Here is a 22,902-nt window from a genome sequence, read left to right as displayed (position 1 = left end):
GGTGATTGATGTTCGATACTATTCAGTGCTCAGAACCTGGGGGGAAGAAGGAGTATTGATTCTAGCAGCGCAATGCTGGAGACCATGCTGACGGCAGGCTCCTCGGTTTCTCGGAACCGAGAGACCCGAACAGGGATTAATTGTGGTCTAGCGGGTCAGCCGCACTTGTGCTCGCACACCTCGCTCTCAGCGATCCCGTGAAGGTACGGTTCGATCGTGAGGACAACAAGGTCGGTGTCTTGTCGAGAATCGAGGATAATAGACAGCCGGCCGAAGCTGTAGCATTGGACCGGAGGGAAGGCAGGGGTGATGAATCTGGTTTGTTCGGCCTTCGGCCCCGCTGTGTCTTGACTACTCTTGCCACTGCTGTTAAGCTTGAGGGAGAAGCCGGTCTTCGATGCTACGTGTGGCTGGGCTGGCTTGAGCGAACGATCCCCATGATCAGGAATGCCGACTGGTGAATATCACTGCGCTGGAGGGCCGGCATTTATAAGTCCTCCGTTGCGTCGTCGTCCTCGTCCCGCACAGGACAAGATTCTGCTGCGCATACTCAGTTTGATATCGACACAGTTGTTCGAACTGCAAGGCCCTTAATTGACATCACCATGGAGAATAAGAATTCTGGCGCTGCCTTTGCTCCAGGCACAGATTCCAGAGCCGCTCCGAAACACGAAGCGCAGCCTGAATTCAAAGAGACCACGGTGCCTGCGGTGCGTTTCTGGATCCTCAGCGTCGGGTAAGTCTGCCCTAAATATTCCAACAACCACAGGACAAAGTACTCAATGTCTTTAAAAATCGCTTCAGAGTCTGCCTTGGGCTCTTCCTCTCCATCATCGACACCTCCATCGTCGCCACTAGCATCTACAGCATCGGCGTCGAGTTCCAAGACGTCCGCCGCGTCAACTGGGTCGTCTTGGCCTACACGCTTGCCTATCTCGGCTGCGCTGTGACCTTTGCTCGCGTCTCCGATGTGGTGGGCAGGCGGAACGCCTTTGTCGCTGCCTATATTGTCTTCTTCGCTTTTTCCCTGGGTTGTGGTTTTGCGCAGAGCCTGGGCCAGCTCATCGCTTGCCGGACTCTGCAGGGGATAGGCGGCTCTGGTAGGCGATGGCTCATTTTGCGAGGCTGTGCCGTGCTGATTTTGGCCAGGCCTTTACTCTCTTCCCATGATAATTTTGCCCGAGCTCTGTCCCGAGAATCTTCGGCAGTATATTGGCAGCATAATCGGCCTAGTCATCGCTGGGTCGGGGGCCCTTGGGCCTGTTCTGGGAGGTATCTTGACGCACTACGCCACCTGGAGATGGGTCTTTTGGATAAAGTACGTTTCCGGTCGGGCTTCCTCATTTGCAGCACTGACTTGTCATTGATGCTTGATAGTGGGCCCATTGGTTTCGTCTCCTTGATCATCTTCTTTCTCTCCTGGCCTAAAGCCGAACACCTGCCTTCGACGATAAGACGGTCTTGGAAAGAATTCGACTATGTCGGCTCCATTCTTATTATTGCCGCAGCTGTCCTGGTCGTTTTCTCCTTCCAAAGTGCGGGTGAGTCTCCAGGCACAACATGGGGCACCTCTCTCTTCATCGCGCCCTTGACCGTCGGCCTTGTCCTCTGGCTGGCCCTCCTAGCTTGGGGATACTTGGCCGGACGTGTTTTTGAGGACCGCCTCGCTCCCACCTTTCCCATCGGCCTATTCCGCAACAGAGCATACGCAGCCGCTGCGGCCTCTACGCTATTCCTTGGCTATCCCTATTTCATAATCAACTACGCTTTTCCGCTCAGGGCCCAGGTCGTGGATGATAAAAGCCCGTTGTTGGCTGGTATCATGCTGCTCCCCATGGTGGGCTCCACTGCTGTGGGAAGTATTCTCGCGGGAGTCTTGAGCAGGACTAAGAACTATCTTTTCGAGACGATGCTCGTTGGTGCTTGCCTGATGACTCTTGGGGTCGGACTACTTACCATCGTTCACGATGCCGGCGACGATGCCAAAGCGCTTGGTTTCATTGTCTTCGCAGGTCTTGGGTTTGGATTAAACGTCGCGTCCGCAACGATGCTCACGGCGGTCGAAGTGCCCATCGTAGATTATGGTGAGTTTCATCGACGTCCTCCCCCATCTGTCAAGTTACCCCGGGCTAATCAAATGCAGCACCCGCGCAGGGAATTATAGCACAATTGAGAATCCTCGGGGGCAGCCTGGGCATCTCCACCTCGACCGTCTTCCTGAACACCAAAACCAGCGAACTGCTCTCGGGGCTTCTGACGCCACAGGAACAGGCCACACTCGGTCACAGCGGAGCGCCGCTTTCGTCGGAGCAGCGCAGTGCAGTGCACCGAGCCTTCTCGGAAGCTTTCCACGACGACATGGTGGCTGCAGCGGCGGTATCAGGGGCGGCCGTCTTGGTGGTCCTCGGCGCATATCGTCGTGGGCGGATGCTTGTGACGGATCAGAAGAATGCCCGGGTCCGGGAGGAGATAGCGCGCAGGTCGGATCAGTATAAAGCTTCTGGGAGTGATTCGGCGTTGCGGATATGACCGCATGGGTCTATTGCTATAGACGATGATGTGGAGTTTGAGTCGACGAACTGGGCACCTGAGCATTCCGTGATTGACGTTGCGTGTGTACCGTCCGCCGTACCTGGAGGTTGTTTCCCATTGAAAGGCCTCTACAGCACCGAGTGCAACATCGTCTGGCTTCTCACGAGTTGGGAGACGAACTTTAGAGAGCGAAGGTACTTTGAAGAAAATGAGACAACACGATGATAGCGCTGAACTGAGACTATTCATAACTTTACATAAAAGTTTAATAAGATGGCTAGTTATTAGCAATGGTTCTGCCACAAGTTTGCAGGTACTGACAAGTGTGCAGGTACTGGTTGGGTAAGAATCTAGAGGCTCTATCTTCATACAGATTAGGGAATCTAACCTTGTTAGAAATAGGAGGTCTAAGTCTGAATAGCTGTCCCCTCCACAGAATCTACACAGCTTATGTTAATGCTTAAAGGCACACAAACCAGTCCTGTCAGATTTAGTAGGATTGAAATAGGAGAGAGAATGGTTAGAACAGTAAGGGATTGGTTCTATATACTCAAGGTCATAATGAAGGCGGTTTACAAGACAGCATATGGGAGGCCATAGCCAAAACAGGAAACTAACCAGAAAAGAAAAGTCACAGGTCCTCGCTTACATGATAAAAGAATTTATACAGATTTCGGAACGGTGATGACTCCCAGTAGCTCAACACTTATACCAGCCACAGACTGAACCGATACCACAATTTACACTTGATAAATTTCCATATAAAGGCCCTGGTTATCTCATAAGAGGAACATAATCAGTACAAGCGTTTGCCATCCCGGAGCAAGCAGCCCAGGTGATCGTCGACAGTCTTCGAGGTAAAAGGTCATCTCACAGCATATTGTCCTGGCCTTCTTCGAACGCAATTTGGTTTTTTAGCACTCCGAGACCGGTAATCTCGATCTCGACCGAGTCCTTATCCTGGAGAAGTTGTCGGGGGGACTGAAATACACCCACACCCGCAGGAGTCCCTGTCATAACAATCGTATGCGCTGGGATCGTGGTGCCTGAACAGAGAATTAGGCCACTTTGCTCGTAGTCTTCAATTCGGGGGTCGTTAGAAGAAGAGGCCCTTACCCTGTGACATCCAACTGAGAATCCTCGCCGGTTCGTAGATCATATCTGTGCTCACGTGAGAGTCCTGCTTGACTTGTCCATTGACGCGCGTCACCAATCGCGCTGTCTTCTGAACCTTGCCCCAGACGGAAGGGTGCGCCAGCACCGGACCAACCGGCGCAAATCTATCAAAGGCCTTGGCGTAGAAGTATTGGCCGCCGGACTGCTCGGGGAGCTGGAAGAAGCGGCAGGATAGGTCATTCCCGATGGTATAGCCCAGAATACATGACGATGCCTCTTCGACGGTGAGGTCTCGACATTCGCGCGAGGTCACGAAGCAGAGCTCGCCCTGTTATCCGCGATATAGGTATGATTAGTCTCATATCTGACAGGCGTACTAATGTACCCGCAATATTGTAGAGGCTACACAGCAAATCAGGACAGCACTCACCTCCCAGTCTGGTAAGTGGGACGCACAGAATCGGTTCATCGCGATTGTCTCGTCGGGACCGGCCAGAGCGGCGGCAGGCTTTGTCCACACTGGTGGATTGGCGGGGACATTCAGCTAATTTCTTGATCAGTCTCTGTTTGGGGACCATGTATAGTAACAAACTTACATTTGCTTCTTTTGCATGGCTTCTGTAATTAAGTCCGACACAGTAGATCGGCTGATCGTGTGCAGGGACAGGAGGCAGGAGCTGTTCACGATGTGAGCCTTGCATTCAGAAGTAAATATGATTTTTACGGGCTTGTTATACCTTGGAAATGGTGGTAATTGCACCATTTTTCTTCTCCTTCAGGTCTTGGAATGAACGATATGCATTGATTTGAGCCCCAATGGCGGGCTCTGTAGAGTCGATATCGGCAAAGAACCTGTCTCCCTTTACATCTGCGAAGTGGATCAGATATTTGAATTCAGCCATTTTCAGCGGTCTTTCGTTTCTTCGCTCGTTTCTTTTGTTGACACTGGATATTTCTGGAGGTATCTTGGGGCAAGGTTAGAGTGAGCAGGGAATGCAGGGATCTGTGGAAGGAAAGAAGGGCTTGTGCAAGTGTAAGAACATGAGATGGAAAGCTTCAGACGAATTTCTAGGTCTACTGATGCTGGTGGGAACTATGTTTTCCTCGGCTCCTGATGATGGTCCGTAACTAGCGGATAAGGTTGAGATTCTCCCGCGGAGGATCTTGGGGCGGAGCGGAGTTCAAACCCCCGAATCTCGATTTCTCAGGACTCGGACCAGACGAAATAATGTCACATAAAAATAGTGATCTGTATGTAAACCCGAGTGCCTGGCTTTAGTTTTCTAATTGGGTACAATGAAAAGAGAAGATCTCACCTAGTCAATCTACAGCCATGCCATCATCAGCCTACCACCTAATTTCATTTCTATTTACTTATACTTGCATATACATAATATTAATTTTACAATAAACCAGAATCTACTATATACATATATAATAAGCATAAATCTATTAGATGTTAAGGGGTAATTAGGGCATATAGGTATGTGATTTGGATCTAATGCTATTTAAAGGGCTTTCGTAGTCAGTGGCAATAATAGTGCCAAACAGGTGTCGTACACCTGCTGACCTGTTTTCTGCCGGACCATGCCGACCCTTTTCCAACACAAGCCAGGCTGCGAGCCCCGTATGGAAAGACATTCAAACAAACCTCTTAAGAAAAGAGAACAAAACTCCTTCACACTGAGTTGGGAAAACGATGACAATCATGGATAAAATCAAGTCCCTCTTTCATGTCTCTAACCGTTCCAAGAACGCCGAGTCTCGAAATCTGACCGACAAAAGGAACCCTGGGGATCGATCAGCTCGTGACAATGATGATTGGGACCCGTACAATGCCCTTAGCGAAGTGGCAGCTCCAGAACCCGTGCAAAGGCGCACGCCAGAAGAATTAGCACGCCGTCCTTCTCTGGAACAAGGACTTTCGCATATCTCGCACTCGGGTTCATAACGGCAAGGAATGTATTTATGGGATCTTGAGAAAACTTGCAGCACCAGGGCCCATCGAGAGGGTGTCCGCAAGCGCTTATCCGGCACCTTGGCGTGACAAAAGTGTTGGGATACCACAGTATTTCTGGGAACAAATTGCAGTCCTGAACTGGGCAATGAGCGACTATCTATTATGATGGTGTTCCTTTTGGACACGTAGTACTGGTCGGCTACATTTAGCATCAGTATTGCAACGGCGACTGCTCCTAAGGACGCCACTTAAGCACAACTTTTATTACTGGTTTAATTGAAACAAGTCCCCCTTGTATTGATATTCTCTTCATCTCAAAAAAGAAATTCAATCAAGTCCAAGAGCCAACGCAAATTACTTGGGCTTCTTCTGATATCATATGGAGCAAGTAAAGTCCACAAAAAGAGTGTAAAATCAGCCTGAAGAAAGCAGTGCCATATCTGCAAAGAGTCAATTTTTAAGAAGTCACTATTGTAAAAATCGTTGACGTATTAACACAGAAAAGAGCAGTGTTGCAAGCCATATTGAAGAGATTAAGCCAGGGTCATATGCGGCCCGCAGACGCCGTCCCCAGTCCCCACTACGGTTGGGGCTATCTACCCGTTGCTCCGGGCTCGGACCGTCTAAAGTTCAGGCTATTCGAGGGTACTCCACCCAGGCTACCCTAGCAAGCAGGTGGCCTGGCCAGGGTAGTAGTGAGTACCTAAACCAGCTATTCCATATCCATACTAACTGTTTGATATCCCTACGTAGTGAGAGCTCGCTAGACAAGGCCAATCATTCCTATGGCAACGATCACTCGAAAGTACATGAGCGTATCACCGGCTATCCGACGAGAAGGCTGCTCAACCCCTTACCCATCGGATAATTACAAGCATTTACATTTAGTTGGACATCGATTGAGAATGTCTCCATTCGACACATGATCTATTTCGCAGTGAGCTCATTTGTCATTGCTCCCTACCGTTTAACAATGAACGATGTTTAGTCCTTTAATCTGGCGGAATCAGCCCAGGGTTTATTTGACCAAGCCAGTGCCGGTCGTACTACCTACGCAATAGATTTAGTCGCCACTACTCGACGAATTTCCTATTAAATTCGGGCTATTGTGACGGATAGAGAATGCGCCAGAGCATTCAAGTTGCTCCAGAGTTGCATTATCATTTTCATTTGATTCTGTGGTGATATCAGAATCCGTACTGCTAGTGGCAGCTTCGTTTCTGCCCGAAGCAAGCAAGTCTATGCTCTTTGGACCTTCAAAGTGGACTATCTGCCGAAATGCTAACTAATCTTCTGAGGGTGTTTGTTTGTTTTCCCCTACTTTCAATCCTTTCATCATCCACTCGTCGTATAAAAGTTCCAGAGCTGTCGGTCGGTCTGCAGGATTCCACTGCAAAGCTAATCGGAGCCACCGCAAGAATCCCTCCTTGTCCTCCCCTCTAATGTTGGTAGCTAGACTCTCAAGTGACTTGCCAGGAATCGGAGCGAGATCTTTCCAGACGAGATCTTTCCAGTTGCCCGACGTGTCCCAGAAGACAGAGCTGAGATGGTGGCCTTCAAGAAACTCGGGTGGTGGGGAGCCTAGGAGTGCGACCAGTTCTGCCAGATGGACCCGGTCATCAAATACACCATCCGTGTTCCTATCGTCAACAAGGGGATGGGGGCTGACAATATCCCATGCCTTCATCTTGAGTATTAGCATATCTGTTCAGGTCGTAGCAGAGTGACTCTCGAAGAGTGGAATAGACTTACAACCATAGCGATATTCCAAATATCTACCTTACAATCCCAGTTCGACTTCAGAATAGCTTCAGGAGCTCGGTATGGGTTTCGGCATGATATCTGCCTTGTTCTCTCCGTCAGAAAACCGGGCTTCTCCGAAATCACTGAGAAGGGGTAGCCCAGATTATATACAAGAGCGAAGCTTAGCAATGAGAGCCATCATCGTGCACATCATAAGTGACACCATCATGAAGAGAAGTGTTAGAAACAGCTGACAATACCTCGGAAGACCCACTATTGGCGAAAGGTTTTTCATACTTTCTCATACTGAGGAGCATGAAGCATTATTCAGCGTGCAACTTTCCAGAGCATGAGGATTATTAGGCTGTTGTTGTCTAGAAGCAGCAGTACGCGACCAGTTGGCCGACCCTGCCCGACGGATTTACTGGGTGTGGGGGTGTGGGCCGTGGGCAGGCAAGGTGGGGCGCTTGGACATGGAATTTTCAGGTAGGGATTCGGGCGGATAATTTAATCAAGCCGTCACCGACCACGTTGCAGGAATCCTAAGCTTCCCAACATCCGCTGTGGTGGATCCCGCATCTCTAATGGTGGTCCAAGGTTACATATGCTGCCGTTGCATCATCAGATTTCTAAGTCATTCTGGAGCAAGAAAGTTAGTCCGACTGAACAACGGTGCTGCTTGGATATAGGAACACTCTTAATTCCAGCGGAGATATTATATATTTCCTCAACTCTGGGTTCTCAAGTCAAGAATTCTTATCTCAAAAGGCATTCGTACCAACATGTTGTCGATTAACATCCCTTCCTACACAAAACCGTCCGGCTACCAACTTTCCGAACTGCCCAAGCCGGAAGTTCAGGACCCAAAAGATGTCCTCATCAAAGTCCACGCTGCCAGTATAAATCCAATCGACGTGAAAAAGGCCGATGGTATCTTAAAGTTCCTGCAGAAAGACGCGTATGTGCACCCATCTAGATGGCTAAAAGATGCCTCATTCTGATTGACCCAGTTTTCCGTACAAGATCGGCTATGATTGCGCCGGTACAGTCGCCGAGATTGGATCAGGCGTGACGCGGTTTAAAGTCGGAGATGCAGTCTATGTTAGATTGCCGGAGGCGAGTCGAGGTACTGTGATAATCGACAGAGCTGGTCATCGTACCTGAGCTGATAAAATTAAATCTAGGGGCGTGGAGCGAATATGCCAAATGTCCAGAGGACTACCTCGCTCTCAAACCACAGTCGTTGTCATTTGAGAGCGCAGCCTCGATTCCATTAGCTGGAATGACAGCTCTGCAGGCGCTGAGGAAATATGATGGCGATCTTTCCGGAAAGACTGTATTTGTACCCGCTGGATGTATGATATACCCACTCATCGTATTTACGTTGTGTGCTAACGGAATGACAGTGGGCGGAACCGGCCTATACGCCTGCCAACTTGCAAAGCATGTTTTTAACGCCGGGAAGGTGATCACAACCGTCTCGACATCGAAAGTTGCCAAGGTGGACGAGCTCTTAGGAGAGGGAACCGTCGATCAGAGTAAGAAGTCGACCCCATAACTCGCCTTGCAATAACTGCTGACTCGATGCAAGTAATCGACTACAAAAAGGTCGACCCAAAGACTGCGATTGAGCACGGTACTGTTGATTTCTTGTTCGACACTGCCGGCGTCGCCATGGATTACCTTTGTTTGATGCGACCAAAGACCAGCTGGATTGTGTCTATTGCAACGGCACCTTCAGGGAGCCAAGTACAGGATTTTCTTGAGCGCCCTGTCCCAATTTATGTCAGACTCGGGCTGAATTTGCTGGATTCCATCCGCAAGATGCGCGCTCGACGCTACGGTGTCAACTATACATACATGTTCCTGCATGAGAATGGCAAGGACTTGGACGCGATGCGGGAATATGTTGAGGAAGGTAAATTAAAGACAGTCGTGGGCACTACAGTGGATATGTCCGATATTCAGGCCGTGCGAGCCGCCTGTCAGGTTGTATACAGCAACCAAGGGGGCCTTGGAAAGGCTGTGATTAAAGTTGCTCAGTCCGAGAATTGACCATGAGTACTTGTGATGTCTGTACGCATCAACAAACCCGAAGGTGATGATGGTACCTTTTTTGAAACTGTGCTGCGGAATGTTTCGCTTTGCTTTTGGTCGTCATTAAATATTTTTGTGACTTAGTCAACTTGTATACTACTCTAATTCCATAATATATTAATAAGTAGTTGCGTATCAGAACCATTCACAAATGCCAGTAATAGAGCAATTTCCCTAGCTCTAGTGAGGAAGTATCAGGCGCTACAAACGACTGATCCTGCTTGATCTTTGTTGTATCGTACTCGACACTGCATATGTTCGCGCGATTAACCCTCAATGATTTTGCAGATAATCCGTCAGTGATCGAGCCTAGAACTACTAGGTTGACATTGCTACCACCGCGTGGTGTATGTACGGAACTAGACCCTCCAGAACCCGCCGACCGGCAATCTAAGATCCCAGGGGATATATCGGGATCTCAGGCCTCCCGAGAATCGGTTCTCTCGGGTATCGGAACGCCTACAAATTGTAGACTGCCTCTATCGTCTCCTGTTGTGGTAGGTTAACTGTTCAACTTCTCTCGAGTATGAAAGGCCATATTGGGCGGCCTAGGTGGTGCCTCGGTACATACCCAGGATCCACTGACAAGCCCTAGGTTCGGGGCAACAGTCTATCCGTGTTTGCCATGTGGGGAATTAATCAGGGACCTACTCCGTACGATCTATAGTTTGTCCTTCTCATACAACTATCATTTGGAGATCTTGACTAGCTCGATCAAGACAAGGTTGCGAGTGTTCAAGAACACTTTATTTGCCACCAAATGCGAAGAGGGAAAAAGGGATGAGTATGTAAATATTTATATAGCGCTGAGTCACGTGACCATTCGTATTAGTTATCTTCGCCGCTCCCCCCTTGTTAGGTAAGGTACTCACCAATATCATCGTTCCGTCTCATTTGGCTTCACAGTAGGCCCGAAGATATATAAGTCACTGCAGAGAGTCAATGCCTCTTGATGTATAGAGCTCTAAATTTCGACAGTTTTCGTTTTATTATTTGAATTCAATCGAATACATAGAAGAAACAAGAGACAAGAGGAATAACACGACCCCGTGTGATAATGGCAGGGTTTGTTACGGCATTCCTAAATCCTTGCAATTACATAGGAGGTGTGAGTTTCGATCCTGAACGAGATATACCAGACTTGTCAGGCAAAGTTGTTTTGGTGACTGGAGGTAGGTAGTGCTCCTTGATTTTTATGAGCGTCGGCGGGGAAGGTTCTAACGTTTCTAGGAAATGCTGGGCTGGGGAAGGAATCCATCCTCCAGTTAGCGAAGCATAACCCGGAGAAGATATTCCTTGCAGCACGGTCAAAAGCAAAGGCAGAAAGCGCTATTAGCTCTATCAAAGGCCAAATTTCGAATAACGTGAACATTACATGGCTTCCTCTGGATCTGACATCCGTTCAATCCATCAAAGATGCAGCCCAGCAATTCTGCGAACAGTCATCACGGCTCGATATCCTAATGCTCAATGCAGGTGTGATGGCTCTTCCACCAGGGGAAACAGAAATGGGTCATGAGATCCAGCTTGGCACAAACCATACTGGCCACTTCCTTCTGACAAAGCTCCTGCTCCCAACCTTGTTGAAGACTGCTCAGGAGCCGGATTCAGATGTGCGAGTTGTCTCATTATCTTCAATTGGACATAATCTCGCACCACCTTTTGAGTCCATCTTGGACCAAGACAAGTTGAAAAAGGTCCATACAAACCTTCGATATGGCGCCTCCAAGGCAGCCAACATTCTGTTTGCTGCTGAGCTCGCAAGACGTTTTCCTTCAATCACTTCTGTATCCGTCCACCCGGGCATCATACTCACAGACCTTTACAGCCCTTCGAGCGAGCACTCTACTGTCGCTGCCTTGGGTTCGAAATTTCTAGGCCTTTTTGGAACGCCAGTCCATGCAGGAGCTTATAACCAGCTATGGGCGGCCGCAGGTGCGAAGAAGCAGGAGCTCGTCAATGGAGCATATTATATCCCAGTGGGAAAGCTCAAGGCTCACAATAAATACGCCAAAAACGAAGAGCAAGGGCGCCGTCTCTGGGACTGGACTGAGGCTGAGTTACACAAGTTTGGAGCGTTTACTTGAATCTTTCCCAAATCTCTCTGTCCACTTTGCCTTCCCTTTTTGGATGAATGTTTAACTATATAGGATGTCAATTATAAAGTATACCTGACAGACAAGCTTTGCATTTGTAAGTTCCTCTTGTAACTAACTTGTATCCGCTATTTCCGAACAGGACTTTTAATCGCTTACCTAAATTTCTAGAAGGCTTCATTCTTTAATTTCAGTTGCTTCAGAAACTAGGAGCTTAGGGTGCGATATGGGCAATGGTGTACAATTAGAAGAGTTACTAAGCCAAGCACTAATAACTGCAGTGGGGCTTCAAAAGGATTGGAACCCCACCCTTTTTTCCCGCTAGAATCACCACTTTCCATCTCTAACTATTCTGGGTCCTTTTAAGCATCCCCGCGTTTCTGTCTGGTACCAGAGATCATTGTGATCAGACAGCACGAAACACATCAATATTCCGCACAACCACCGTTGGAAGCGTCAACCAGAGCTTGTTAGCCATCTAGTTCTATTGAAACTCCAGATAGGTCCTCATCCACTACCAAATCTGCGTTGTCTACCATGCCCCGCGTAAAACGGAAGACCAAGGCAAGGGCGCTCTGAGGCCGTTCTCTACTGTTACAACATCTGACCCTCCTACTAGGACGAGGACCTCAAGCGGATCCGTGACAACCAGCGCAAATGTCGGCAACGAAGGCGTGACTACGTGGCCGAACTGGAAAGCAAAATCGCAACTTATGCAGACGCTGCCGCTGAGGCAGATAAGAGGCGGCAGGCTATGGAGGAGACCCTCCGCAGGGAAAACGAGGCACTGCGGACCCTGTTGGCCTCCAGCGGCTTCGACCACCATGCCTTGGAGCATTATACGGCCGAGAAGCATCAAGAAGTTATCTTAGACGAGATACGAACGAGTCTCAGCTTCGCGGCAAATACTGTGACGACCACCCTTGAACCGCCCTCTGACTCGATGGTCCCGCAGTTGCCGAACGTATGACTATCTGACTATCCACCGCGTGCACAAGATGTGTTCGGTGCCGCTTGCAGAAGGCATGACTGACTAAACATATGTCAGGTTACTCCTAGCTTTGGATTTACCACTACGATACGTGAAGTCGCAGATACTGGACTTGCGGCGCCTTCGACTGTCGATTTTACGCCCTGGCAATCTACAGATCTTCGCACTTGCCTGGACTTTCCGGTACCCACTCTACATGAACCGACTGTACTGGACAGAGAATCGCAAACCCGTCTGCTTGGGCTCCTGCCTCCGACCAATCAGAGTACAACCGGTGTTGATATCACCACAGGATTACCTGATCCTATTCTACAAGACACAACACTCTGTGCTGTTGCCATTCAGATCGTCCGTCAGTGTAATAAGAAGGACCTAAGCATGGTGGAGCTGGATATTAAGCTCCGTCCAGGGTATAGGAATGCTAGGTCTCCTTTGGAAGGTTGTAGGGTCACTAACTGGGTTTTACTGATGGTCCTTGCCGAAATTATACAATAGTCCCATTTGTTTCTTTGCTCACTCTTGCGTTACTCTTATGAATGAATTATTTAGTAAATTCATTGAAGGATCATCGACATAAGGTGGCCAATCATACCAAACTGAGAGAAAAAAAACACTGCTGAAATAATAGGAACAGATACGAAACCGGTGACATATCAATAATCTTTTTGCTGATTGATGCTTCGGGAGGGGTAACGAATATGGTGACATACCAGTTATACGGCTGGCCAATCACCAGGTAACTTAGCCGTGCCTCACACATCGTGTTGCTCCCGATGTACGGGATTCCTGACTTTGGCAGCTGTATAATCTGGCTTAAACATAAATACGGACTGACTTCCTCTTCCCTGCTTGCTATCGTAGTTTTGAATCAATTCTGTGTCAAAGGTCGCCGTGTCTCTTTCCTTTTTACTTCACCTATCCACTATCTAAGAGCGTTGAAGTTGCCAGATAACAATCGTCAGCACACGAGGCTGTTGAAATGGCTGAGGATACCTATCAACAGGTCCAGTCTCGCTATGGTGAGATCGCCAAACGCACAGGCGTCACAGTCCATGACAAGGAAGACGATATCGCATTAGCGTTTGGGTACAGCGCGAAAGACCTCCGTGCTCTTCCAGACAAAGCAAACCTAGGACTGAGTTGTGGTAACCCAGTGGCACATGCCAATATCAAGGAGGTACCTGATCCATGATATGTGGTTGTAGACTCACAAATTCTAACTCTTTGACAATTGAACTAGGGAGAGACAATTGTCGACCTCGGAAGTGGAGGCGGCATCGATGTCCTTCTAGCCGCTCGCAAGGTGGGACCAGAAGGAAATGCCATCGGGATTGACATGACGAAGGTTAGCTAGCGATTCTGTCGCCTGAGGAGCTACGAACTAATACCTCGACCAGGATATGATTAATCTCGCGAAGAAAAACGCCGAAGCAGCTGGCCTGTCCAATACACGGTTCATTGAGGCATCTATCACCTCGATCCCGCTTCCGGATGCCAGTGTCGACTGTATTATCAGCAACTGTGTTATCAATCTTATCCCATCAAAGGATAAATACTCTGTATTCCAAGAAATCGCTCGCTTGCTGAAGCCGGGTGGAAGGGTTGCTATCAGTGACATCCTGGCTAGGAAGGAGCTCCCATCGAACATCGTTAACGATATAGCTCTCCATGTCGGGTGCATTGCAGGGGCCAGTCAGGTTACAGAGTATGAGGAATATCTCCAACGCGCAGGATTCAAAGGTACATACTTCGATTCCACCCATATATTGCTCTTCTGTTACTGACAAGACTTCAGATATTCTGATGATCGATACTAAAGCAGACCTCAATCTCTATAAACAGTCCTCCTATCTAGGTCAGAGTAGTTGCTGTGGCCCGGCAGAGTCCCGCAAAGAGTGGCCAGCTGAATATACTGAGATGGACTTCAATGAATGGGTTGGTAAGTTTTCCTCCAAGTCAGTACTGCTTAGATGGAGACATTGATCATCTGTACAGCCTCGTTTCAGATTTATGCTGTCAAAGATAGCAGCGTCGTGTAGGACGGGTCTTAGAGTGCTGGGGTCTGCAATGAAGAATTTGACATACTTGATATCGAGCGATTCAAGCTGATTATCTAGTTCTTTCGCTCTCTTCCGGTTGTCCTGAATTTCACGCTTATTATGAAGTATTCTTTTAGCTAGAGGCAAGCCATAATATTTATCGTCAACCGATCTAATCTTTCCAACCTAATCGCTTTGCCACAGCTTTCACGGCGTAGACAAGTCCCAACAGCACTGGGACCTCAATTAGTGGCCCCACTGTGGATGCAAGAGCCTGGTTGCTGTCCGCTCCAAATGTCGCAACAGCAACAGCGATAGCCAGCTCAAAATTGTTGCTAGCTGCAGTAAAACTCTGTGTTACCGCCAACCTATACCCAAACCCCATCTTATATGTGATAAATAGTGTCGCGAAAAATACGACGGCGAAGTAAACAATAAGAGGAGCCGCAACCCGGACAACGGAGACGATCTGATGCACCACTTGGCGGCCTTGAGAAGCGAACAGCACCAGGATGGTGAACAAGAGACCGATCAATGACCATGGGCTGGCCCACTTCAGGAAGACTTCATCATACCATCTTGGGCTTGCAACCCATCGAAGAGTGAAGCGCGTGAGGATTGCGGCGCCTAACGGGATCCCAAGGAACACAGCCACACTTTTCGCGGCAGTATCATATTCAAATGCGACGGAATCGCCGCTGATAACTCGAATAAAAAAGACCCCCATAGGGGCGAATAAAACCATTTGGAGGATCGAGTTGACAGCAACGAGGATGGCACAGTATTCACCGTCTCCTCCTGCTAATCCTGTCCAGATTAAGACCTAGTGACAATGTAAGTGCCAATACGCATAGGGATAGGTAGAACTGTTGTGGACCGCTTGGAAATGCCTACCATAGCAATACACCGAGCCAGTCCAACCAGGATCAGCCCCTGCCGCAGCTCTGGCTCATCAGGCAGAAACGCCCAAGACAATGCCAACTGAAAGGATTCCATGTCAGCCGGTGATCTATGAGCGACAGCCAGATCAACCTACCATGAAGAACGGGGCTATAATCCAATTGACAAATATGCTAAAGGCAATCTGTATCCAAATCTGACGTGTCCGGAAAACAGAATGCAGGCTCTCATATCGAACTTTGCATAGAATGGGGTACATCATGACAAGAAGGCCGATAGCTGCCGGGGAGAATTAGTACATGGGAGGGCACTATTTGTCGCCAGGAATACTCACCAATTGGGACGGAGACCCCTACAAATTTCCCTTTTTGCAACGCAGGCCCGGTGTTAGATACAAAGTTACCAAGAATGATTCCAATTGCCATGGCGAGGAAGATCCACAAAGCAAGGAATCGGTCGAGTATCCCGAGATTTTTGAACGCAGATTGCTTGCATTGGGCCACATCTGGTAAACTCGGTTCTCTCTGCTTTTCCACATCAGACGCTTGTCCTAGGGATGGGTTGGCAACGTCAGGAATCCTTTCCGGACCTGCTCGAGACATCGTGATCTGTCGTCCTCTGACGATCGTGAAGGGCTTGAGGTTTCGAGAAACTGAATTCGTCGTGATTCATTATCGAATTGGCGGGACATGCAGGCAAAGATATATACTGATCGCTGTGGTTTCTCCTGCTCATCGTTTTCATTTGTTTTTTGATTCACCGTGGCGGAAAGTTCTCAGTTTGAGTGTCACTGGTAAATGGTGATTGGACGTTACTCCGGTGCCACTGTATGGTGACCACCGTGTAATATTACCTTAACTTATCAATCTATCGCATCCCGAAAAGTTTGATCAGACGTTCACACCAGTGTCACTAGCAAGTGCTGATTGGCCAGACTTTGCCCCGCTAAACAATACTGTACTAGGTAGTCAGTTCTTTGGCACATAACAAGTCTGTAATTACCTGGTTATCACTTGAGAATAACCCAGAAGCATCGACTTGAAGCGTCACCAAAATGGCCAAGCATTGCTATGCGCGACCCAGATACTTTTAGCTTACATATCAGTGTAGGTCTCAGCCCATCTAGTTCCTAAGTAACCTTAAGAGAGCGCGTGCGATTTTTCTAATCTCTTCCATCTTCCTTCCCTTACCTACCACAATAATATTCGTTATTCAAATACTGCTCCAAAGGGCAACCTCGCTTCGGGAAATACTACCTATTAATGTCCTAGACGGCATAAGAACCTCCTKACGAGTCCAATCGCGAGCCATCATGTCCGACAAGCCTAGTGTCTTGTTCGTTTGCATCCATAATGCTGGCCGCTCTCAAATGGCCGCTGGATACCTTACCCACCTTGCAGGCGATGCTATCGAAGTTCGATCCGCTGGCTCAGCGCCTGCTGACTCAATCAACCCCATCGTTGTTGAAGCTATGCGTGAAGAAGGCATTGACATCACCGACCAAAAACCAAAAATTCTAAGTACAGATGCTGTCCAGGCCAGCGATGTTGTTATCACCATGGGCTGCGGCGATGCTTGCCCATTCTTTCCGGGCAAGCGCTACCTCGATTGGAAACTCGATGATCCCGCCGGGCAAACCCTTGAAGCTATACGTCCTATCCGTGACGAAATCCGACATCGAGTCGAGAAACTTATCAAAGAGATATTGCAATCCTGTTGAACCTCGTACTTCGCCATCATATAGATGTACGCTGACATGCGAGACTACTGCCTACCAAAAGCTGCATGCCGCATTGCTGTTACCAACTATATGATTCAGGGGCCCAGGGCTTTCCCGGATATACTTCTAGGTCAAACACCTACAACGAATGTATTTAGAAATACTAGGGTCAATTCTTCCTTAGCCACTAGCAGCATATCATTGTTGTAAAGACAGTGTCTCTCCTCTAGTCTGCTATAACTTAAGGGAGTCATCGGTTAACAACTCCTCTAAATGAGCATTATGATGTTAATACTTGCAGTGAACCCGTCTTCTACTAATCATGTGCCACTCCCATTGCTATCCACTTCATCATACAGGTAATAAATAAGCCGGGATTACCTCTTTAAGAACAATGAATAGGCCAGGTCTACGAAACCATACATCAGCTGTTGTGGCAGAGACGCCTGTAACTGAGCTTAGTTTCTTATCAACCTAGCACAACATCACTACGAACTTCCTGGCAATAATAAAGGTATACGCGTTCTGGACTACGATTATTGGCTGACTTCTAGTCAGCAAGGAGACAACAATGCCCCAAGCATGGATAGAAATGCATGTTTATACAATTAGTCATCACATTATATGTAACACGGCACTATTCTTCAGTCAGACCCCCTGTGGTCATTTTCGGTTTACCAATGATCAATGGCGATCTTACCCAAATCGACGAAGGGTAGGAAAGGAATGCGCGAAAGTATTAGCAAAACCTAACCTTGTTTGTCTAAGGTAGGTTAAAGTAAGAATATTTTGGATAATAACCACTGCTTGAGAAATCAAGCATTGGTAGAACAGCCTCTCATGAAGGGCAAAAGAAAACTCCAAATTGAAAAAATAATTACTATCCGCTGGTCAACTAGACCCTTCAAATTGCAGCCTTGACGACTAAAGGCTCCAACTTGCTGTGAATATAAGATGAATTACAAGTCACAAACATCGATTTGAAGGAGGATTTGTGTTCATCACCATACATAGCATTTAGTATGGTTCATATTAAAAACTCATCTGGAACCTCTAGGAAGCATCAGTGAACTGCTATCCCACCTGCGTGAAATGCTGCAAAATCACCGGTTCGAAATCGGCAATGATTTGCTCTAATCGACCATCTGCCATCGTTGCCACGGCATCCCTTCCAGCTTTTGTGTGCTTCTCCAAAGGGCCAAGCCTATGAGCAACAATGATGACAGTGTGACCCTTTTCGGTAAATTCATCGTCAATGATACGATGAATGGTGCTTTCCGTAACTGGGTCGAGGGAATATGTGGCTTCGTCCAAGAGGACTATAGGCTTCACTCCAGAATCTCGTAACGAGCTAGCTTTGACAAGCGCTCGACAGAGTGCGAACAGTTGACTCCGTCCTACAGATAGCTTCCGAAACAGTGAGACCTTCTGGTCAAGCATTGGATGACGACCAGAGCCTGAGATGTTGAGAGCGGTAGCTGGCTCTCCCCCAGAGTACGTGTGGCCCTCGAAGAAATGTGACCACAGTCCGGCTTTGTTTAATGCAGCAACGAGGACATCATCTGGCATTGACCCATCGGGGTCTAGGTTAAACCGCAAGGTCTCGTTGGGCAACACTAGAGGCTCTTGGGAGACCGCGACAAAACACCGTCGTCGTAGTAAATCTAGCCTTACATGCCTGATATCAATGCCATCGAGCTCGACCTGCCCGGACTCTGGCTCCAGAAGCCGTAGGAGTGATAGGAGTAACGTGCTTTTACCACTAGCATACGTAGTGAGCCGTCGCATATCTCAACTGTATTTTATGTAGAGACTCACCTGCCTGTACGCCCGCACACGATGAGTTTCTGGCCTGCGGTAACATCCAGGTTAAGATTCCGTAGAGCAACCGAACCCGGCCTTGATGGTGCACTTATCAGCTATTGGAAAGAGCGGTATTGGGCAGAATACGTACTCGTAAGATGCAGTGACATTTTTGAATTTTATATGTCCCCTGGAAGGCCATTTTTCCGGGGGTTCCAAGTTCCAGCTTCTTCCACCCTCCACCGCGGTCGTTTCTTCAAGCCTTTTCAATCGAGCAATGGCACCGAGAGAAGTCTCTAGTGTAGTCCAATTCTCCACAAGCTTTAGTAATGTCGAGCTTGCTACGAGCATAACGTTGAGCGCGATTCCAACTTGTCCACCGCTGACATGCCCTCGAAATGCTACAGCTACCGCAACAACACTTGTTGCAACAGCCGCACCCAAAAGATCTAGGACCAGGTTGAGCCATCTCTGGAGGCACAAACGGAGAAATTCTGGACGTTGGGAGTTGTCGATGCTTCGCATATTGTCCTGTATTGCAGCCCTAGACCAACCAAATGACCGTATGGTTTCGAGGCCCTCGATCTGGGAAATCAGTATCAGCTGGTTACAGCGATCAAACTTGAATACCTACACATTCCAAAAAGCTCAAGAAGACCCCTGCGCGGGACTCCAGCTCCAAAGACCGGAGTTGTCTCGACGTCCGAAGGTAAACTTTTTGAACGACATACACCAACAGCATACTGGCTGGTAAAGATACTGCGAGCCATTTTTCGGCCATGCAAAGAAGTATGATCTGCATGAGCAGCTTGAAGATTTCTGGCAACGTCGTTACCTAAAGGCCTTTCCTGGAGGGATTTGATACCTACGAGTTAGAGCAGTTTGAAGCGCTGATGGCAGCTGTTTATCAATGAGCTGGATGTCTTGACTAAATCTGAAATCATTAACATTAATAGGACCATGCGAGCATACACCCTTACCTGTTGAGGATTGAGCCATTATCGGTTTTGGAGAAATACGACAGAGGCGCGCTAGGTATGATTAGCCTTCTCTTGGATCGGGTCTTCAATATAGGGCATAAAAACCTCGTTACGATGTGCAATAGACGTTGATGCAACCGCGACCCAGACTGCGGAGCAAGTCTGATAAGAATGGACCTATTGGATTGTCAATGACGATTCACAGCTGCTATCCCTTGGAAACTTACCACATCTGAGCGCTGGTCGAGATCCATGACAAGCTTGATAGAAAGAGGAATCCGCCAACATAGAACGCAGTGTTTCTGCCACCTAGCTCTGTCCACAACCGAAGCCAGTACTGCGGAATAGTGATGAATAAAGCATATGATGCGGTGCTGGTGATAAGGAAGAAGATGTTCATAAAATCAATGGAGCTCAAGTAGTAACCTATGCTCCTATTAGTCGCATCCATGTATTTGTGAGGGGAAATTACCATATAAAGCGGGATCTCCGGTCTGTCGTGCCAGGTCTATTTCAGTTTCATCTTTTGCTCGTAAATGGGCGCTGAGTTCATCAGAGTTCGCCGACAGGACGGCCTTGTCCCTGGTGCGATGGCCGGAAGTGAACTTCGCTATGGATGCAGCTTTTACCCTGATGTCCTGCCAATTCCCTTGATCTATAATCCGGTGGTCTCCCAGAACCACGACGTGATCCGCAGCTTGGAAATACTGGGCTATCCCGGAGTAAGCCAATGAACTCAAGACTCAGCATAAACGAACTTACACGAATTACAAACGAGGACTACTGTGGTCTCCAACCGTCGGGTTAGGCCTGTCACCCCGAATAGGTTATCAAAGATGATTTGCTCTGTTTCGCCATCCAGCCCACTGAAGGTGTCATCCAGCAGAAGTATGTCGCATTTTGAAAACAAGGCACGCGCGAGTGCCTGCAATTATTAGCTCCGCCCATACCATCAATTCCGAAACTTACTACCCGCTGCCTCTGTCCTCCAGATAGATTGAGCCCCCCGCTGCCAATTCGAGTTAGATCTCCATGGGGAAGGGAGTCGAAGTCATGGGTAAGACAACACATATTTGTTACCTCATGATACCATCTTTCGTTATCTGGGTCACTAACATTGTAAATTTCAGTAGCACCACGAATAGCCTCTTTGATAGTACCATTAGGGAGCCACGGTTTCTGAGCGCAATACGCTATCTGTCGTGCTGATAGACTTATTGTCCCTTGGACAGGGAGGACTTCCCCAAGAATGGCGCGCAACAGAGTCGATTTGCCGCTGCCAGTAGGGCCCGATATTATCGCAAGTGACCCAGCAGCTACTTCAATGTCGCTATGCTCTAAGACAGGCGATTTATGTCCAATTCTCAATTGTCGTATTTGAATAGCAGGGTTAGAATTTTTCAAGTGGCCATATGCCAGGTTCCGGGAGGACCTGTTCGTAGAAACATTCGGCAATGTTCCGCGATGATCATCTAAAGATTCCCGGAGCAGAAATTCTTGGATCCTTTCGAATCCAGAGAATGCCGTCGCTGCGCGCGGCACAATAGTCATGACCATATTTGCAGGATGCGTTATCATGCTCAAGATGGCCATGGTAGTGAAGGCCGTTTCCGTCTCCAGGTGGACGCCACGAGCAACTGATATCACAGCATAGATAGCGAGGGTAATAGCTGGAGAGAATATCCCAAGGGCATTGGCTATAGTCACATCAGCTTATATGCAAGTGTCAACTTTATTCAGAGCTCTGGCATACCGGAGGCGTTATAGTATACCATTATCCACCCAAGTTTCGACGCTGTCCGGAGCTCAGCTCCGCGGAGCTCCTGAATGCGACGGGCGAAATTCTGTTGGAGTCCAAGCATCTTGACGACTTTAATTGCGCTTAGCATAGAGCTTGTAGCTGCTATGCGGTTTTGGGTTGCGTTGCTCCAAGCCTTTTGGCGAGGTTGTAAATGCTTTGCAGCATACCGACTCATATATGAACATACTACACATATCAGCATCAAGGCAAAAGATTGCGAAATACACTTACAGTAAATCAAGAAGAGTGGAAGAGGCCAGATCCAGCCAACTTGACCAGCTAGAAGTCTAATACCAATCAGCACCTCAATGACCTGGGCCCATGTTTCGTGGACCATTTCAGCGATCCCATCGAGACTCTCAGCATCACTATTCATGAGTGTGGTGGCCTCGCCGTTATCGTAAGCCTTGCTAGGTGACTTCATAATCTTGTCATGAATAAGCCCTACGAGGGCACTCCTAGTCATAAGCTTCAGCCTGTTTATACGATGTTGGTACATGGCGGTTGACAGCTAAGGTTGAACGTTAGCACCCAGCTAGAGAGGGCGAGAACCGATCTTACCGCAAGGCAAACATAAATGAAGAAGGCTGATACCACAAGCCAGAACCCACGGTTGCCTTCTGTGCCAGCATGGTATTCCACAACGTATCTGATACACTCCCTGACCATGATAGGCTGAGAATAGCGAAAGACGATCAAGAATAAGCGAGGGAAGACAGCAACGAGAAACGGTTTCCACAGGCATTTGATCAAAGCGATAGGCAAAGTCTTGTTAGTTTCGGGCTTGGCTAGTCTTGTGAGAAATAAGAAGATAAGTTCAAGGTTCCTGACTAACCCCGCTGAGACCACGCTTGCAGCATTGCCTTTCTTGTGAACTCTGGCTTCATGTCTTTAGTGAGGGGTGGCGAATCCTGGTTGATGAGGATATTCCTGTAACCTCGAAGAAGAATTGGATTGATCCATGTGAAAAAGAGTCTACTAAACACACCGTAGTGTTCTTCAGGAGACTGGTGCTTATTGAGATCACTGAATGCTGGGCCCCCATCGGTGCAACATTCAAGTACCAGAAGCGCCAAATGCACGCAGCAACGAAGAAGTACTGGATGCGAAGTATTCGCGTCGCT

General features: G+C 48.1%; 10 protein-coding genes across 10 annotated transcripts; 6 read left to right on the top strand and 4 right to left on the bottom strand.

Moving 5' to 3' along the window:
- Nucleotides 1-605: 605 nt before the first annotated feature.
- Asppvi_009487 (uncharacterized protein) lies at nt 606-2,529 on the top strand (the record flags this gene model as incomplete). The annotated part of the gene is made up of 5 exons (XM_043305341.1): nt 606-736; nt 805-1,100; nt 1,150-1,318; nt 1,378-2,084; nt 2,144-2,529. The coding sequence occupies 5 exons, from the start codon at nt 606-608 to the stop codon at nt 2,527-2,529; spliced, it is 1,689 nt and encodes a 562-aa protein (XP_043161276.1).
- An 873-nt stretch (nt 2,530-3,402) lies between these two features.
- Asppvi_009486 (fumarylacetoacetate hydrolase family protein) lies at nt 3,403-4,550 on the bottom strand (the record flags this gene model as incomplete). The annotated part of the gene is made up of 5 exons (XM_043305340.1): nt 3,403-3,578; nt 3,649-3,976; nt 4,079-4,192; nt 4,245-4,325; nt 4,386-4,550. 5 exons carry the CDS (start codon nt 4,548-4,550, stop codon nt 3,403-3,405), a joined length of 864 nt encoding a protein of 287 aa, XP_043161275.1.
- Nucleotides 4,551-6,893: 2,343 nt separating this feature from the next.
- On the bottom strand, nt 6,894-7,295 carry Asppvi_009485 (uncharacterized protein; the record flags this gene model as incomplete). Its single annotated transcript, XM_043305339.1, has 1 exon — nt 6,894-7,295. One exon carries the CDS (start codon nt 7,293-7,295, stop codon nt 6,894-6,896), a length of 402 nt encoding a protein of 133 aa, XP_043161274.1.
- Nucleotides 7,296-8,133: 838 nt separating this feature from the next.
- Asppvi_009484 (NADP-dependent oxidoreductase) lies at nt 8,134-9,406 on the top strand (the record flags this gene model as incomplete). Its single annotated transcript, XM_043305338.1, has 5 exons — nt 8,134-8,309; nt 8,362-8,477; nt 8,536-8,706; nt 8,758-8,889; nt 8,943-9,406. The coding sequence occupies 5 exons, from the start codon at nt 8,134-8,136 to the stop codon at nt 9,404-9,406; spliced, it is 1,059 nt and encodes a 352-aa protein (XP_043161273.1).
- Nucleotides 9,407-10,505: 1,099 nt separating this feature from the next.
- Asppvi_009483 (uncharacterized protein) lies at nt 10,506-11,535 on the top strand (the record flags this gene model as incomplete). Its single annotated transcript, XM_043305337.1, has 2 exons — nt 10,506-10,620; nt 10,679-11,535. The coding sequence occupies 2 exons, from the start codon at nt 10,506-10,508 to the stop codon at nt 11,533-11,535; spliced, it is 972 nt and encodes a 323-aa protein (XP_043161272.1).
- A 546-nt stretch (nt 11,536-12,081) lies between these two features.
- Nucleotides 12,082-13,030, top strand: Asppvi_009482 (bZIP transcription factor; the record flags this gene model as incomplete). The annotated part of the gene is made up of 3 exons (XM_043305336.1): nt 12,082-12,090; nt 12,164-12,508; nt 12,593-13,030. 3 exons carry the CDS (start codon nt 12,082-12,084, stop codon nt 13,028-13,030), a joined length of 792 nt encoding a protein of 263 aa, XP_043161271.1.
- A 484-nt stretch (nt 13,031-13,514) lies between these two features.
- On the top strand, nt 13,515-14,574 carry Asppvi_009481 (uncharacterized protein; the record flags this gene model as incomplete). Its single annotated transcript, XM_043305335.1, has 5 exons — nt 13,515-13,712; nt 13,776-13,880; nt 13,933-14,275; nt 14,331-14,474; nt 14,531-14,574. The coding sequence occupies 5 exons, from the start codon at nt 13,515-13,517 to the stop codon at nt 14,572-14,574; spliced, it is 834 nt and encodes a 277-aa protein (XP_043161270.1).
- Nucleotides 14,575-14,746: 172 nt separating this feature from the next.
- On the bottom strand, nt 14,747-16,076 carry Asppvi_009480 (arsenic resistance protein; the record flags this gene model as incomplete). Its single annotated transcript, XM_043305334.1, has 4 exons — nt 14,747-15,397; nt 15,469-15,555; nt 15,611-15,753; nt 15,809-16,076. The coding sequence occupies 4 exons, from the start codon at nt 16,074-16,076 to the stop codon at nt 14,747-14,749; spliced, it is 1,149 nt and encodes a 382-aa protein (XP_043161269.1).
- A 710-nt stretch (nt 16,077-16,786) lies between these two features.
- On the top strand, nt 16,787-17,194 carry Asppvi_009479 (arsenate reductase ArsC; the record flags this gene model as incomplete). The annotated part of the gene is made up of 1 exon (XM_043305333.1): nt 16,787-17,194. One exon carries the CDS (start codon nt 16,787-16,789, stop codon nt 17,192-17,194), a length of 408 nt encoding a protein of 135 aa, XP_043161268.1.
- Nucleotides 17,195-18,268: 1,074 nt separating this feature from the next.
- Nucleotides 18,269-22,277, bottom strand: Asppvi_009478 (uncharacterized protein; the record flags this gene model as incomplete). The annotated part of the gene is made up of 13 exons (XM_043305332.1): nt 18,269-18,956; nt 19,013-19,093; nt 19,149-19,582; nt 19,632-19,816; nt 19,867-19,925; nt 19,978-20,028; nt 20,083-20,154; nt 20,205-20,403; nt 20,450-20,689; nt 20,740-20,902; nt 21,094-21,674; nt 21,731-21,964; nt 22,010-22,277. The coding sequence occupies 13 exons, from the start codon at nt 22,275-22,277 to the stop codon at nt 18,269-18,271; spliced, it is 3,255 nt and encodes a 1,084-aa protein (XP_043161267.1).
- Nucleotides 22,278-22,902: the final 625 nt, after the last annotated feature.

Source organism: Aspergillus pseudoviridinutans (genome assembly GCF_018340605.1).
Source record: "Aspergillus pseudoviridinutans IFM 55266 DNA, scaffold_7, whole genome shotgun sequence".
Classification (NCBI taxonomy): Eukaryota; Fungi; Ascomycota; class Eurotiomycetes; order Eurotiales; family Aspergillaceae; genus Aspergillus; species Aspergillus pseudoviridinutans.
This window is presented reverse-complemented; position numbering and strand designations above follow the sequence as displayed.